This window comes from Argiope bruennichi, chromosome X2 (assembly GCF_947563725.1).
Source record: "Argiope bruennichi chromosome X2, qqArgBrue1.1, whole genome shotgun sequence".
NCBI classification, from domain to species: Eukaryota; Metazoa; Arthropoda; class Arachnida; order Araneae; family Araneidae; genus Argiope; species Argiope bruennichi.
The window spans coordinates 59,789,189-59,804,649 of NC_079163.1; the positions used below are offsets into that span (position 1 = coordinate 59,789,189).

The window sequence follows — 15,461 nt, forward strand, 5'->3', positions numbered from 1 at the left end:
ATATATATATATATATATATCATCATCATCATTCTAGGTTTCGTATAAATAATTTGAGAGATAAGAGTCCACACTTTAGATGCTAAAACTGTGAACTAAATTTCAACAACTTAAGTTGTTATGTTTTTGAACTATTACGTTTATACACAATCAAAAGTACAGATTGACAGATAGTCAATTCTTTAGTCGATTTGATTCCAAATTTGATACTGATCTACATTATAGACACCTATTACATGTACCAATTTTTATCTATCTAGCTCTTTACTTTTATAGTTATAGTGTACACTTGTATTCTAACAACCAGACAGACAGACTCCTTTTGAATGGATCTCGCTCAAAATTTGATGGAATCTATAAATTTAGTGTATAATCAAAGACGTGGCGAACATATAATTTCTTTTGGATTTGGTTTCGTTCTGTTGGTTTATTGGCGCAAGAGCCATCCTAAGCAAAACTGCGCCGAGCATATGGTTGAAACACGCATTAGATTGACAGAAAACAAAATTAATAAAGTAATTTAAAAGTAATTAATAAGTAATTTAGAAGAAGAGAAAATGATTTTAAAATAAAAGTAATACTACAAAGACAAAGATAAAATGTTATGTTTTCGTAAAAGTTTCACTCAAATAGAAAACAAAGTTAGAAAACCCTAGATATAATTAAAAGAGTAAATAGTTGTTGAAAAAATTAAAAATATTTGGATGGTATTTCTCATCCACCAAAACATGTTAATGACAATGAATTAAAAAATTAAAGGCGATAAGAATTAAAAATGGTGCAGTTGATTAAAATATTTTGTACATTAAAATCATTTGGCATGTGAGGCACGTTAACGCTCTTTCACCAAAAATGAGATGTTTGTGCTTAAAAGTGTATTTTCTGTAAGGAGACGAGTCAATTTGACATTGAAATCTCGTATAGGATGTATAGGCCACAAGATAGTGGAAGGATTGATGCAATACAATTTATTAACAATCTGCGGATCCCATTTTTCCTGCTAAGTTGAAAACAGACAGAAGACATACTTTTTTTGGCGTCAAAACAAGGATGCTTTGTAACAACAAAGAGAAAGCATATTTTTCAGTGGAATCTACTGCTTTATTTGCAGAAATGCCCATATGACTCAGAACCCCCACTTCGCAGGAGGTACAAAGTGAATAAAATTCTGATAACAAATGGAGGCATTTTTTGACTGTATGCGAAAGTACTTCTAAAACATACCTGTTATCAGTATAAACAATAAAATTTTACTGAGTAGATGAAATTCTTTGAAGGAAAATTACCACCAAATCAGAAGTAAATACAGAGCAAAAGTTGGTAGTTCAGTGTATCATATGGAATTATGATACCACAACCTACATAATTGTCCGATTTTTAGCTATTTCTGAAAATGGGTGTAAAACTAGAGTAATAATAGCGGTGGTAGAGAAAAAGCTATTCGAAAACTACAGGAGTTTGTTCTTATCGAATCCTAAAATGGTGTGAAGGAATGAAAATTTTGGGATTTCCCAGGACGCAAAGTAAAATGTCTAAAGATTTTATAGTAATATTACCAAACTCCGAGTCATGCAGATACTTTTTAACTCTCACTGAATGGGGAATGCGAGAGGATCGAACATCCTATAATCTAAGAAGAGTACTTGGCATTATCCTTTTAGATATGGGATGTTTGGAGACAGACTGTATTCAGAAATGATATAGAACAGACAATTTCTCACGCCTTAATCCAAGGGTAGTTGATGGGCAAATGATATACTAATTCTGAACTGAAGAAAACGAAGTGGGGAGGTTCGATCACACTCCAAGATGTTCTGGAGAGTACCTTCAAAATGTTTAAGGATTTCTCTCACTTCCGCTGCAAGTAGAAGACATAAGAAAGGACTTTCAATCGAATATTACTCCCAAAAACTATATTTCATTTTCCACAAGAATAGGAATATTTTTAATGAAAATATTGGGATCCTGGTGAATATTTATTTTGGGGCAATAGTACACACAATGACTTCTCCAGAGAGATGATATATCGATTGTTATTGCATCAAGCCACCAATTTATTTATTGTGTTTTGCAGTTGCCGCTCTTTAAGATTCAAGTTACTCCCTTAGCAAGAGATCTATTGATCATCAAGAAAAGACTACCACACACTGGTGGAGGCAAATGATCGAGAATTTGGCTCATACGGAGGGTAAAAAGTGTGACACTGAGGACACTTCTTTATGGTATGCCCTTAAACTTAATAAAATGATGAGAATAAAGATTGCCAACACAAACTGTAAAGGTGTGCCGAGAGGAAAAGTGTAGTAAAAATATGAGCAAGTTTCCCTAAAACCAAAGTTAAAAAGTGTGCTAAGCATGTCATAGCTCCAAACACGGTCATACGCTTTTTCTGTGTCAAAAAATATGGAGACAAGTTCTTTTTAACAAATATGTTTGCGTATCTGCTTTTTTCAGTAGGACGAGTTTTCGAAATGTAAAACCACACGGTAACCACTCTGCAATGGAAAGATGCCTCCCCATTTCTCTAATTCGTACATTAGACGTGTATTAACCATGCTTTCCAAAGTCTTGTAAAGTCAGTTCGTAAGTGCAATCACCCTATAGTAATGCGTTATATATTTGCTAAAAATTGTGTAAGATTCCATCATAAAAACTGTACCTCTAATTTCTTACTTCCGTTTAGAAGGCGTAAACTATAAATATTAACAAAGATTTTTACTTTAGGAATGGCTTATCTTAATTTTGAAATTGATTTTAATTTACTATATTGCATATTAGCTGATATAGCTGACATTATCTGATACATCCGACAATGTTCGGGATAAATGTTTTTTAAAGTCTTTTCTATCTCTATTAATAATAAAGGAAAATGTATGCCTGTAGCTATTGCATTTGACTTATACTTACTTAGAAAAGCAAGAATGTCCATGTTTTAATGTAATCAGAATTTTAATTAATAAAAAATTAAGCGAGATTTTGTCGTTTAACGATGATAACTTCTGAAATTTTAAAAAGAAAAAATAATTTTTACACCATTTTCTTAAAAAAAAAACGTATTTTTTTATACTAATACAATTTTAGCATAAATGTTTACTGAATTTCGGCATTTTTTATTTTCTCAGAATTTCTGAAAAGAAGATGAACAATTTGGTACAGACTTATGTTTTAACGCCCATGCACTTCAGTTTTTATGGTACTATGATATCATGTTGCTCGACTCCTTTAGGAAAATTCACGCACACAATAAATATATCAGATATTTTAAAATAACAGTTTTAATTGTCTAGGGCCCTTAATTATCAAACTGAAACATGATTTGATGCGTAAAAATATTTTATTGAGGGAAAAGCAAACCTCAAACTATGTATAAGAGATTAAATTGAAATTCGACTCAACAAATGATTCCGGCAAACCAAGTTTGTTAATACAAAATTAACCAAGCAACAATTATCCTAAACCTTTCACAACTCTCTAATTTTTCAATATTTGTAAGCAAAATTTTAAGTATTTGTAACATTATCAAAGCTATAGTTATTACATCAGATCAACTGCTACTGAATGAGTACATATATATATATATATATATATATATATATATGCGTGTGTGTGTGTGTGTGTATTTAATAATAAGACCGGTTGGAATGCAAGATGACAAATAAATAAATGCATTTTTGAAAATATTATATATATAATATTTTTATCTGAAAAAATTTATTATGCAGAACAATGATTTCAAATAAAATTATAATTATATTGCACAAATTCCTCTTATCGTATTAATTAAAATACTAATATTATTTGCAAAAAAACATTTTTAAAAAAAAATCTCGTCGACTTGAAGCAAAATTATAGACAGAAGCAAATTTTTTTTGATTTTTTTCCATAAGTAATTAATGATATTAAAAGAATAATACAAAATTAAACTGAGCACTGCGAATAGCATTTTTGAGACAATTAAATGAAAATGATTTAAAATATCTACAACATTTTCATTCATCTGGAATACATCATGGAAGATAAATTAATCAGTTCAATTTATGGAATTATAGTCTTTAATTAATAAAAAACCAGTCATTTCAATTTATTGTTGCGAAACCTTAAATAAAACCTTTCTTATACTAAATAGTATTTGTGACTAAAATTTCTGAAAAATATATGGATTTCTAAATCATGCAAACTATTTGTAAGTATAACTTTTATTTATATAATTAGATTTTCAGTTCATATATAATCTCAAAAATTGCATTAGCATCTTTCCATTTCAATACATGTAACTTTTGAAAATTTTATATATTCTTTGTCAGAATTAAATGATAGCATTGTGAATGTGAGTGGGCCGCCACTGCTCCCTGACATCCAACAGTTTTATTAGTACCTAGCTCGTTTCTGAGAATAGCTAATCAATAAAATCGGGTCTTCTTCTACGTCATAAACACGAAATTTTAGTGTGGGCGCTTGCCACGCCCTCGAATCCCAGTCAACCAATCACAGATGGCACGTGTTTGACCGTTTCTTTATTCTTATATAAAATTCCTATTTTGGATAGAGAAACGCATGCAAGCTTAGATTTTGAACTGGGGTAAACACGTCATGACAACAAAACACGGGTCCCTTTTTTCATATATTTTCACCATTTCATCCTTTTAAAATCTGTTTTCAAACTCAGAAACTATAAATAATGGCTAAAAACTGCTAGCTTTCTATTTAATTAAATAATGGCCTAGATATCGTTCATCAGCTTGAATTATAACTTCAGAAAATTAACATTGAGAAATCCGTGTCTTATACATTTTTTTTAGTAGAAAAGTGCATTGCTAATCGATTATTACTATATAGATTTTATCTCATAAAACTTAAATTTTTATTGAATTTTCTGTTATCTTTTCTTTCCAAATACTGTGTTTAGGATAAATAAAATTATTTCTTTATTTTTTGTTGTTACAACTCTGCTTCTTATTTATTTAATGATTGTATTCTCATATGTATTTCATATTTTGTTTTTTCTAATATTATCATTAGCTTCATAATTTTTATTTTTTTAAGGTACCATTAAAGTTTATATTTTTTTTTCTTGCTCGGTGAGTATACGGGAAAATTAAACTAATAATAATATTTAACAACAAAGCAAATCATTTTGTTGAATTTTTTTAAAAGAAAGTTGAGCCATTCAATAAGCAGTTTATTTTAAGTTTTAAAACGATTTAATTATAGAAACGGGCCTTTTTTTTAAATATAAAGCAATACATTATTTTCAAAATTTTTCAACAACATAACGTAACATTTATTAAATATAATTAATTAAGAATACTAGAATGATGTTTTAGACTTAATTCGATACCTATTAGACTTAATTCGACATGAAATAAGCAAAATACGAAATTCCCTATTTTGCCTATTTGATCCACCCCAGATTAATTTTCATTCGAAATTACAATATATTCTTTTGTAATGTTTTCTGATTATTTTAATTTTATACTTCCCTTTCATTTACAAGACTCGTGCACTTAAACTGATTCAGGTATCGAATTAAGTCTAAAACATCATTCTAGTATTCTTAATTAATTATATTTAATAAATGTTACGTTATGTTGTTGAAAAATTTTGAAAATAATGTATTGCTTTATATTTAAAAAAAGGCCCGTTTCTATAATTAAATCGTTTTAAAACTTAAAATAAACTGCTTATTGAATGGCTCCACTTTCTTTTAAAAAAATTCAACAAAATGATTTGCTTTGTTGTTAAATATTATTATTAGTTTAATTTTCCCGTATACTCACCGAGCAAGAAAAAAAAATATATAAACTTTAATGGTACCTTAAAAAAATAAAAATTATGAAGCTAATGATAATATTAGAAAAGACAAAATATGAAATACATGTGAGAATACAATCATTAAATAAATAAGAAGCAGAGTTGTAACAACAAAAAATAAAGAAATAATTTTTGAAATTCGCTGTTTCTTCTTTACATGCAATTCTTACATTTAATATATGTATAAATTTTTTGTACTAAAGTACCCTAAGCATTTTGGAATGAGGTTATTTTTAAAAAAATTGGAAGTGGTATCTAGCTGAAACAGTTTTTGGAGCATTGAGGCCTTAGAAACTAAACTGGTGCTAAATCTTTCAATTAATTTTCTTAAATCAGTAACATTTTTCTATAAATATATACATTTAAAATTTGAGAGATTTATTTAAGTAAATAAATTTTAAAATTCAAAGTAGGTCTTAAATTTTTTTTTCTGTGCTTACAGGAGATTTTTTTTCTGTTAAATCCATTTTATAAAAAGTAACAAAAAAGCAACTTCATAACTTCAAATGGACAAAAAGGACTCTGTACCCTTTGGAGTGTACAGAAAGTAAAAACTGAAAAATGTGACTTTAGTGAAATTAGTTAATTTCATGAAAAGCCAGAAAAATGAATTTAATAGTCCTGAATTTTTAGAGCCTTTAATACTTCAAAATCTTTCATTGGTACATTTCCTTTTTTTATAAGCCTAAATAAACTGTATTAAAATAAAAAATAAAAAGAAATATAATTTTACATGTTATAATCAAACTTATAAGGTTACAGTTTTAATGTGTATTTTAATCAGCATTTTGACATTTTCTGCGATTCTTTTAAGCAATGAATTTAAAATCGGCCTTAAAATACTAGATAAAAAACTATTAATTATTATTATATATATTTATTGTTACAAAATTTCCGGGATCGTTTGGATAGTGGAAGTTATATGGTGTGGAGAACGCTCAATCAGCAGTAGAAAAAAACAACGATGTTTATTTACACGAAGACACACAGGACAGCACAAAGACGACAGCTATATACAGCACAGAAAAGACAATTATCTTCAGCCGAGACGTGCACACAACAAGACTCTACTGCAGACAGTAGCACACAGCTTAGTTCAGCTCTAGCTTGACTCTGTCGCTGCTCTGCTAATCTCTGGAAGACTCGTTCTTCGCCGTCAAATCCGACTACTCCGGCAGCTGCAGACTGCCTCCTTTTATAGGTCTCAGGAGGCGGGGCTAGAAGCCTCTGAACCAATCAGGAACCTTCGAGGCGTATCTCGGTTCCCAATGGACGGATCGGGAAAATTCTCGATGTTTCGGGTATAATCTATTTTGGCGCCAAGGTCGCCAAATTCGTCTCCAAGTCGCCAAATGGTCGCCAAGTTCTGGGACCCCCGACGCGGCACCCTGACTCCGTCCAATACCGATGACTGTAAAACAGTCTTTCTGATGATGGAACCAACTATGTTAGGAAGCAGCATCACAGATTCGTAACAATATATATTAGTTTCGTTACCAAGGCTTTTGCAACCATAATTTTGTATTTATACATTTTATCTGTATTATCAAAATATTTATTTCAGTACAGAGATTTTTACATGATATCTATGGTTAAAGATATATATATATATATATATATATATATATATATATATATATATATATATATATATATATATATATATATATATATATATATATATATATATATATATAAGAACGAAATATGCATCTTTGAAAATTTTATTGCAGTTTTATGTTTTTATAATACATCAAAATTTTAAAACAAGTTATTTTTTTAACCCTATTTGATTAATTCCTGAACTAGTTTATTTTCTCTTATATCTATTTAGATAATACCACCCGTTTCAGGAATGTTTCGTCGTTTTGGTTTAAATAAGAATCCACAGAATACTTGACATATTTATGAATTTTGCATAATTTTTTTATTGGATTATAAAATTTATGCGTCACCTCATTGTTATTTAAAAGTGTAAAATTGAAATAAATAGATTAATGCATTTCTTAATCATATAATGTATGGTTCAAAAATTAAAATTGTATTGCAAAAAAAAAAAAACTTAAAACTTTTGAGCAGTTTTATTAAAAACTTCCAAAATGATTTTTATAAAATTTGATTTTTAAACACTTTTTTGAAATATTTATTTAATACTTATTGTAAAGTCATTTGTAATGTGTAAATTAAATTAGTGCGAAACACTTTATATATTAATATTATTTAGATTTAATTGCAGTTTTCGAGATAGAGCTTCAGGATAAAAAATATATAAAAAAAACTTAAATAACAAAGCTTTTATAAGTGTTTCAAAACGAAGGAAAAAAAATCGAACCAAAAATCTGGACGTTATAATAAAATTTGTAAAAGCGTAAGGCTCAGATAGAAAATTTCAAATAAATTATAATTGTCATCGCATTAAAGATTTATTTTAATTTTTATATATTGAACGTTTGTGATTTCTTGTTTCTTATTAAATTTATTATGGCTTTATTTCCTTCCATTTTTATTTTCTGTACTGTACATTTTTATCAGTTATGTTTATTCATTTCCGGATTTTAAATCGAAAAAACTATTTTCCTTTTTTATTATTCTAATAAAAATATTTTTTATATTTATTATTTTTTAGTTTCTAGTTTTCTATTTCTTACTTGGAAATTTAATGCAATAACTTCAGCACTGAAATGCCCTACACAAACTGCTGTATCAAATACGTTATCTTGTTTTAAATTTATATCCACTGTTCCGTCTTAGAGACGCCTTTCCCCTATTCCAGCTGTAGTCATCAGGAAACCGGCGCATGCGCAGTTTCTGTTGAACTTTGATACGCTTCTTTTTTATTACTTTATGATTCAGAATTTTGTAATGCCTATTAGAGATGTAACGGATGTGTCTCCTGTTGCTGTGTGTGCGCGTGCTTTTGTGATGTTATGTTAATGTGCTTCAGATGTCTTCGTCAGTAGCTGCTTTAGGTATAATAAATAGAAAAAAGACAGATCAGGTCCCCTTTATTTGATTACCCACGAACATTTTGGCGCCCAACGTGGGGCCTGATCTAATGGAAAAGCAGCTAAGAAGATCGAAAGGAATCAGTAACCAGAAAGGTGAGCGAATATTTTCCTTTATTTAAGAGAAACTCGGACATTTAAAATAATTTAATTTCATGGATTGGAATGTCCGAAGTTAAAAGGAATGAATGTAACAATATAGTGAAATTTGATTTTTTATATTTGAAGTTGAATTTTTGTTACATATTAATACTATATTCGCTTTAAAGATATTGGTTACTGATAGAATACTATTGAAATATTGATTGATAATGCATGAATAAATCTAAAATTGATATTGAAATTTGATGTATTAGAAATACAATTTTTATTTGGAGTTTTTGAATATTAAATATAAGAACGATGGATAAACTTTCTAAATTGAGAAAAACCAGAGGGTTGCATAGATCTTCAGTTACAAAATACATTAACAAAATTAATAGCGATTTGGAGGAGAAAATAGATTCTCTTACCACCAAAGATTTGCAAGAGGCCTTAAATTATTTGAATATATCGTCTACACAGTTAAAAGACTATGATAAACCTATACAAAATCTAATCAAAGATGATAAGGAATTCGAAACCGAAATTGAGTCGGCTTTCGAATACAATGAAAAAATCATAGTTTGTTTGTCCAAGTTATCAGCGCAATTAAAATGTTTACAAGACGAATCAGAGCGCCAATCAATAACACCAAATGTTTCTTTATTAGGCGCTACAGGAAATCCTAATTTAGATGCAATAAACAACACTCAGGAAAGTTCAGCCATCGTACCTGTAAACGAATATAATTTTAAGACCATAAAATTGCCTAAACTTACAATTGAAAAATATTATGGAGACCCCTGTTGCTGGTTAGAATTTTGGAATCAATTTCAAAATTCTATTAATAATAACAAATCTCTGTCAAAAATAGATAAATTCTCATATTTAAAGTCACTATTAGGGGGTGCGGCCGCGATTGCGGTTAATGGCTTTGCGCTCTCAGACGAGAATTATGATCAGGCTTTAAAATTGTTGAAACAAAGATTTGGCAGAGAAGAACTGGTTATTAACGCACACATGTCAAAATTACTAAATCTTGTACCAGTAACTGATTCAAATAATATTTATGGTCTTAGGAAGTTATATGATACCGTAGAGATAAACTTAAGAAGTTTAGAATCATTAAAAGTTACTTCAGAGATGTATGGGCATTTACTCTATCCCATTTTAATTAAATTGATTCCCGAAGATCTTGTCCTTGAATTTAATAGAAAAAAAGTTGATAATTCGGTGAAGTTCGAATTTAATGTAACTGAATTACTAAATTTTTTAAGAATTGAAATTGAATGTAGAGAATCCTCTGCGTTTATGCATACCGCAAAAGGCGATAGACGCAAAGAAAATTCGCTCCCGAAAGCGAAACAGAATCCTTTCAACAACTTCAGTCGAAACACAGCTAGCTCGCATGATATATTGCGAAGTCCAAGGTCAAGCGCAAAACCGAAAGATCTTCAATGTTTTTCCGCGTCAGCATTAAACGAAAATTGTTTATATTGTAAAGGAGAGCATCGATCGGAGTTATGTTCTCAAACCGACTTAGAAACGAAACTCGGTGTTTTAAAACAAGATGGCAGATGTTTTTTATGCTTGAAGCCAAAACATCGAGTTAATGAATGCCGCCAGAGAAGATATTTGACATGTGAAATATGCGGGAAGAAGCATAATAAATCTATTTGCTCTCAAGCAGAATCTAACATGTCCGATTTAAATAAAGATAATAAGAACGTAATTACCGCAATTTCACATTACGATAAAAACAAAAACTTTTCTCGCGGTAATATATTTCTTCAAACATGTGCAGCCCTAGTACGCAATGATGAAACAAACGAATTTGAAACAGTACGACTAATGTTAGATAATGGAAGTATGAGAACATTTATAACACGTGAAGTTTCAGAAAAATTAAAGTTAAAAGTAATAAGAAAAGAATCTTTATCGGTATACTCTTTTGGCGCTAAGCAAGCAAAGGAACATTCTTACAATATAGTGAGAGTAGAATTAAAAAACCGTGAGGATCCCTCTTTACGTATTGAAGTAGAAGCTTTGGTTACAGAAAACATTTCAGCCACTACTCTTCCTGCACCTAACAACAATATTACTAAAACGTACAATAAATTGAAACATTTACAGCTAGCTGATATTATTGATAATAGAGGCAAGAATATCTCAATATTAATTGGTGTAGATTATTATTATGAAATCGTTTCAGGCAGAATAAAAAGATTAAATAACAAACTGGTAGCGACTGAAACAATTTTTGGTTGGTGCTTGCAAGGTCACGTAGGTTTATCAAATGATTTAATGACCATGAAGATTGTAGTAGATGAAAAGGATATTTCGGACCAACTTAAACAATTTTGGGATCTTGAGAATTTAGGGGTAGAAGGGGTTGAAGAGGATGATTTCGAAAAACATACTGTAGATAAAGAAATTATGAAACAATTTGAAGGAAATATTGTTTATCAAAATAAAAGATATACTGTAAAGTTTCCTTGGAAAACAAATATGAAAGAATATTTAGCTAATAACTTTGAAGTGGCTAAAAGGAGGTTTTCGCATTTAAAATCAAAATTTATTAAAGATAATTCGTTGTTTTTAGATTATAAAGCTGTTATTGAAGATCATTTAAAAGAAGGTATCATTAAGAAAGTTATAACATGTGAAGAAGAAAAACCTTCATTTTATTTGCCTCACAGGGCGGTAATAAGGGAAGATAAAACTACCACTCGTTTGAGAGTGGTATTTGACGCAAGTTCTCATGCGAAAGGACAGTTGTCGTTAAATGATTGTTTACATACTGGTATCAATCTCATTCCAGATCTTTTTGAGATTTTAATAGGTTTTAGAGAACAGGCTGTTGCCATAACTGCCGACATAAAGAAGGCCTTTCTGCAAATACAGATTGCCGAAGAAGATCAGAATTATACTAGTTTCTTCTGGACGGAAGATCCGGAAAAGGAAGAAGAGGAAATTTTCAAGATGACTCGAGTTCTTTTCGGTGTCAAATCAAGCCCCTTTCTCCTTGCAGCTACAATCCAATACCATCTAAAGAGGCATGTAGAACAATTTTCTAATACCTGTCAAATGCTAGAAAAATCATTGTATGTCGACGATTTAATCTGTAGCCAAAGAGACTTTGATTCAGCTTTTAAAATAAGCCTAGAATGTTATAACATCTTTAAAGAAGCGAGCATGGAATTAAGGAAATGGAAGACTAACTCAGTTGAGCTTCGTGATAAATGGAGAGAGGCGGGTTTAGAAATAGATGAAGAAAAATATTCAATTAATGATAACTCTGCTTTAACTCCTTGTAAAGTGCTAGGATTGGCCTGGGATTCCGATTTAGATATATTCCAGTTTGACACTCGAAGCTTAGAGAAATTCCTGTCTAAAAAGATAAATTCCAAACGATATGTTCTTCAAGTAGCTGGACGCATTTTTGATCCAGTGGGGTTTTTAGGACCTTTTACCATCAAGATAAAATGTCTAATACAGGATATTTGGTGCTTGGGATTAGACTGGGATGACCCTCTCCCGAAAACACTGACCACTAAAATAAATGAATGGTGCGAAGAAATAAAAAATTTGCATCTTTTTAAAATACCTAGATATTTTTTCGCCGAAGCGAAAACCACTGAAATAGTTGAAGCTCAACTACATTGTTTCTCCGACGCCTCTAAGAGGGCATATGGAACTGTAGCGTACATTAGAGTCTTATTGAAAAACGGGGAAATCAAATCAAATTTGGTCGCTTCAAAAAGTAGAGTAGCCCCTCTAAAGACACTTTCGATCCCAAGATTAGAACTAATGGGTGCTCTTTTAGCAGCAAGACTAGGCTGTAAAATAGTTAAGTGCATTAACTTTCCTGTTACACGATTCTTCTGGACTGACTCTTCAATTGTTTACTATTGGATGAAGGGTGACCCTGAACGATTTAAGGTGTTCGTAAAAAACAGAATTAAAGAAATACAAAATATAACCAATCCCACTGAATGGAATCACACTCCTGGAACTGATAATCCGGCTGATCTAATATCAAGAGGGTTAACGGTACATGAACTGAGAAACTCTAACTTCTGGTGGCATGGGCCAAATTGGTTGTTAAAAAATGAATGTAAATGGCCTAAATTAGCTAAAATAAATAATGAGACAAATATCAAAGAAGACGCAGACAATTTAGAATTGAAAAAGAATGTTCTAATAAGTTCTACAATAGCAAAAGTAAATCCATTAAATGATGATTTGATTAAAAGATATTCTTCTTTCAGCAAATTAATAAGAGTAACTGCATGGTGTTTAAGATTCTTACATAATTGTAAATCAGCTCTGCAAAACAGAAAGATAATTTAAATGTAAAAGAATTACAAAATGCTACAAAATCTTTAATAAAAATTATACAAATGAGAGAGTTTGAATTTGAAATAAATTGTCTAAAAAGGAATAAAGTTCTTCCAAAGAATAATCCCCTTCTGAACTTAAATGTATTCTTAGATAATGATGAACTTTTAAGAGTAGGCGGAAGATTAAAATTTTCTGATCTTCCAGATTCACAAAAATTTCCTCTACTCTTACCAAAGAAACACCATTTCACAGATACACTTATAGAATACTTTCATAAAAAAGCACTCCACTCCGGTGTTCAAACTACTCTGTATTTAATTAGACAGCAATACTGGATACCAGCTGGTCAAGCCAAAGTAAAAAGTGTAATCAAAAGATGCTTAACCTGTTTTAGAGTAAAAAATAAAACTATTCAACAGATGATGGGCGATTTACCAAGAGATCGAGTTATCCCATCTCGACCATTTGAAAAGGTGGGACTCGATTTCGCTGGTCCCATAATTACTAAACCTAATCTAAAAAGATCTAGGGTGACTTTAAAATCATACATTGCAATTTTCATATGTTTTAGTACAAGAGCTACTCATTTTGAAGTAGTGTCTGATTTGACTACTGAGAGTTTTTTAGCTTGTCTTAGGAGATTCATAGCTAGGCGGTCAAAACCCTCAATCATATGGAGTGATAATGCCACTAATTTTAAGGGTGCAAAAAATACTTTGGATTCTCTGCTAAAAGAATGCAAATCGGATTCCGTGTAAAGATTTTGTGCCAAGGAAGGTATAGTGTGGAACTTCATACCTCCAGCATCTCCTCACTTCAGTGGATTATGGGAGGCAAATATTGGAGCTATGAAACGGATCTTGTTGAAGGTGACTAAATCAACAGTGTTGACTTTTGAAGAGCTTACTACGCTGGTGACACAGATTGAAGCAGTTTTGAATTCAAGACCACTGTGTCCTCTTTCTGCCGATCCAGCTGATATTCAACCTTTGACACCTGGCCATTTTTTGGTGGGAGCACCACTGTTGTCAATACCAGAACCCAGTGATTCCTTGACTAACATTTCTTTATCTTCTAGATGGTCTCTCATCCAGTCTCTTAGATCCAAATTTTGGAAAAGATGGAGTCAAGAATATCTCAACTCCTTGCAGTCTCGAGCTAAATGGAAACTACCTGAACTGAACATCAAACCCGGACAGCTGGTACTCCTGAAGGATAATAGCAAGAGCCCCATGGAATGGAACTTGGCCCGAATTGAAAGGATATATCCTGGAACAGATGGACTAGTCCGTGTCGCAGACATCAGAACCCCTAAAGGAATTTTTCGGCGAAGTATCAACAGACTCTGCCCACTCCCTTTCGAAGAAGGTGTTGGACAACTGTCCAACGGGGGCCGGGATGTTCCGTCTTAGAGACGCCTTTCCCCTATTCCAGCTGTAGTCATCAGGAAACCGGCGCATGCGCAGTTTCTGTTGAACTTTGATACGCTTCTTTTTTATTACTTTATGATTCAGAATTTTGTAATGCCTATTAGAGATGTAACGGATGTGTCTCCTGTTGCTGTGTGTGCGCGTGCTTTTGTGATGTTATGTTAATGTGCTTCAGATGTCTTCGTCAGTAGCTGCTTTAGGTATAATAAATAGAAAAAAGACAGATCAGGTCCCCTTTATTTGATTACCCACGAACATCCACATTCTAAAATTTCATAGCATTAGCTATTAACATTTATTTAAGTCATGCTGTCTCGATATCTTGAATTAAATCCATTGCTACACCAGAAGGGATTTTTCGGATGTAACTGGAATTCCGAATCTTTTCAACAATCCGAAATTAGAAGATTTATGAAAATTTCTGAAATCTAGCTTTTATGAATGATATTAGATAAAACCAAAAACAACCATTAAGACAATTGCCTCATAATAACCTAGAAGCTTTGTATACCGTAAAATGTAACATATTCTCATTAAATTTTTTTTGGGGGGGAGGGTTAAAAACTCTTTCTAGAGACCCTACTAACATTAAATTTTAAGTTAATAATGGCCAATGCACTTATAACGATGAGAAATATAAAATTAAAGTGAACTTATAATTAAATCATTAAAGTATGCTTCTCTCACCTTATAGTTGTTTTCATAATGATAATTCTAGTGGAATAAAATGTATTCAACTTGCCTTTTATTTTTATTACATGCGAAACGTTCAATATATTTTCCCTAGGTT

At 31.1% G+C, this 15,461-nt stretch overlaps 1 protein-coding gene across 1 annotated transcript; it reads left to right on the forward strand.

Moving 5' to 3' along the window:
* The first annotated feature begins 9,147 nt into the window (after positions 1-9,147).
* Positions 9,148-14,653, forward strand: LOC129959787 (uncharacterized). Its single transcript, XM_056072680.1, has 2 exons — positions 9,148-12,466; positions 14,062-14,653. Exons 1-2 carry the CDS (start codon positions 9,219-9,221, stop codon positions 14,651-14,653), a joined length of 3,840 nt encoding a protein of 1,279 aa, XP_055928655.1. The 5' UTR covers positions 9,148-9,218.
* Positions 14,654-15,461: the final 808 nt, after the last annotated feature.

Coding starts and splice junctions, on each gene's coding strand:
- LOC129959787 (XM_056072680.1), top strand. CDS start 9,219: ATGGATAAACTTTCTAAATTGAGAAAAACCAGAGGGTTGCATAGATCT. Junction 12,467..14,061: donor ACCACTAAAATAAATGAATG/GTGCGAAGAAAT, acceptor TCCTCACTTCAG/TGGATTATGGGAGGCAAATA.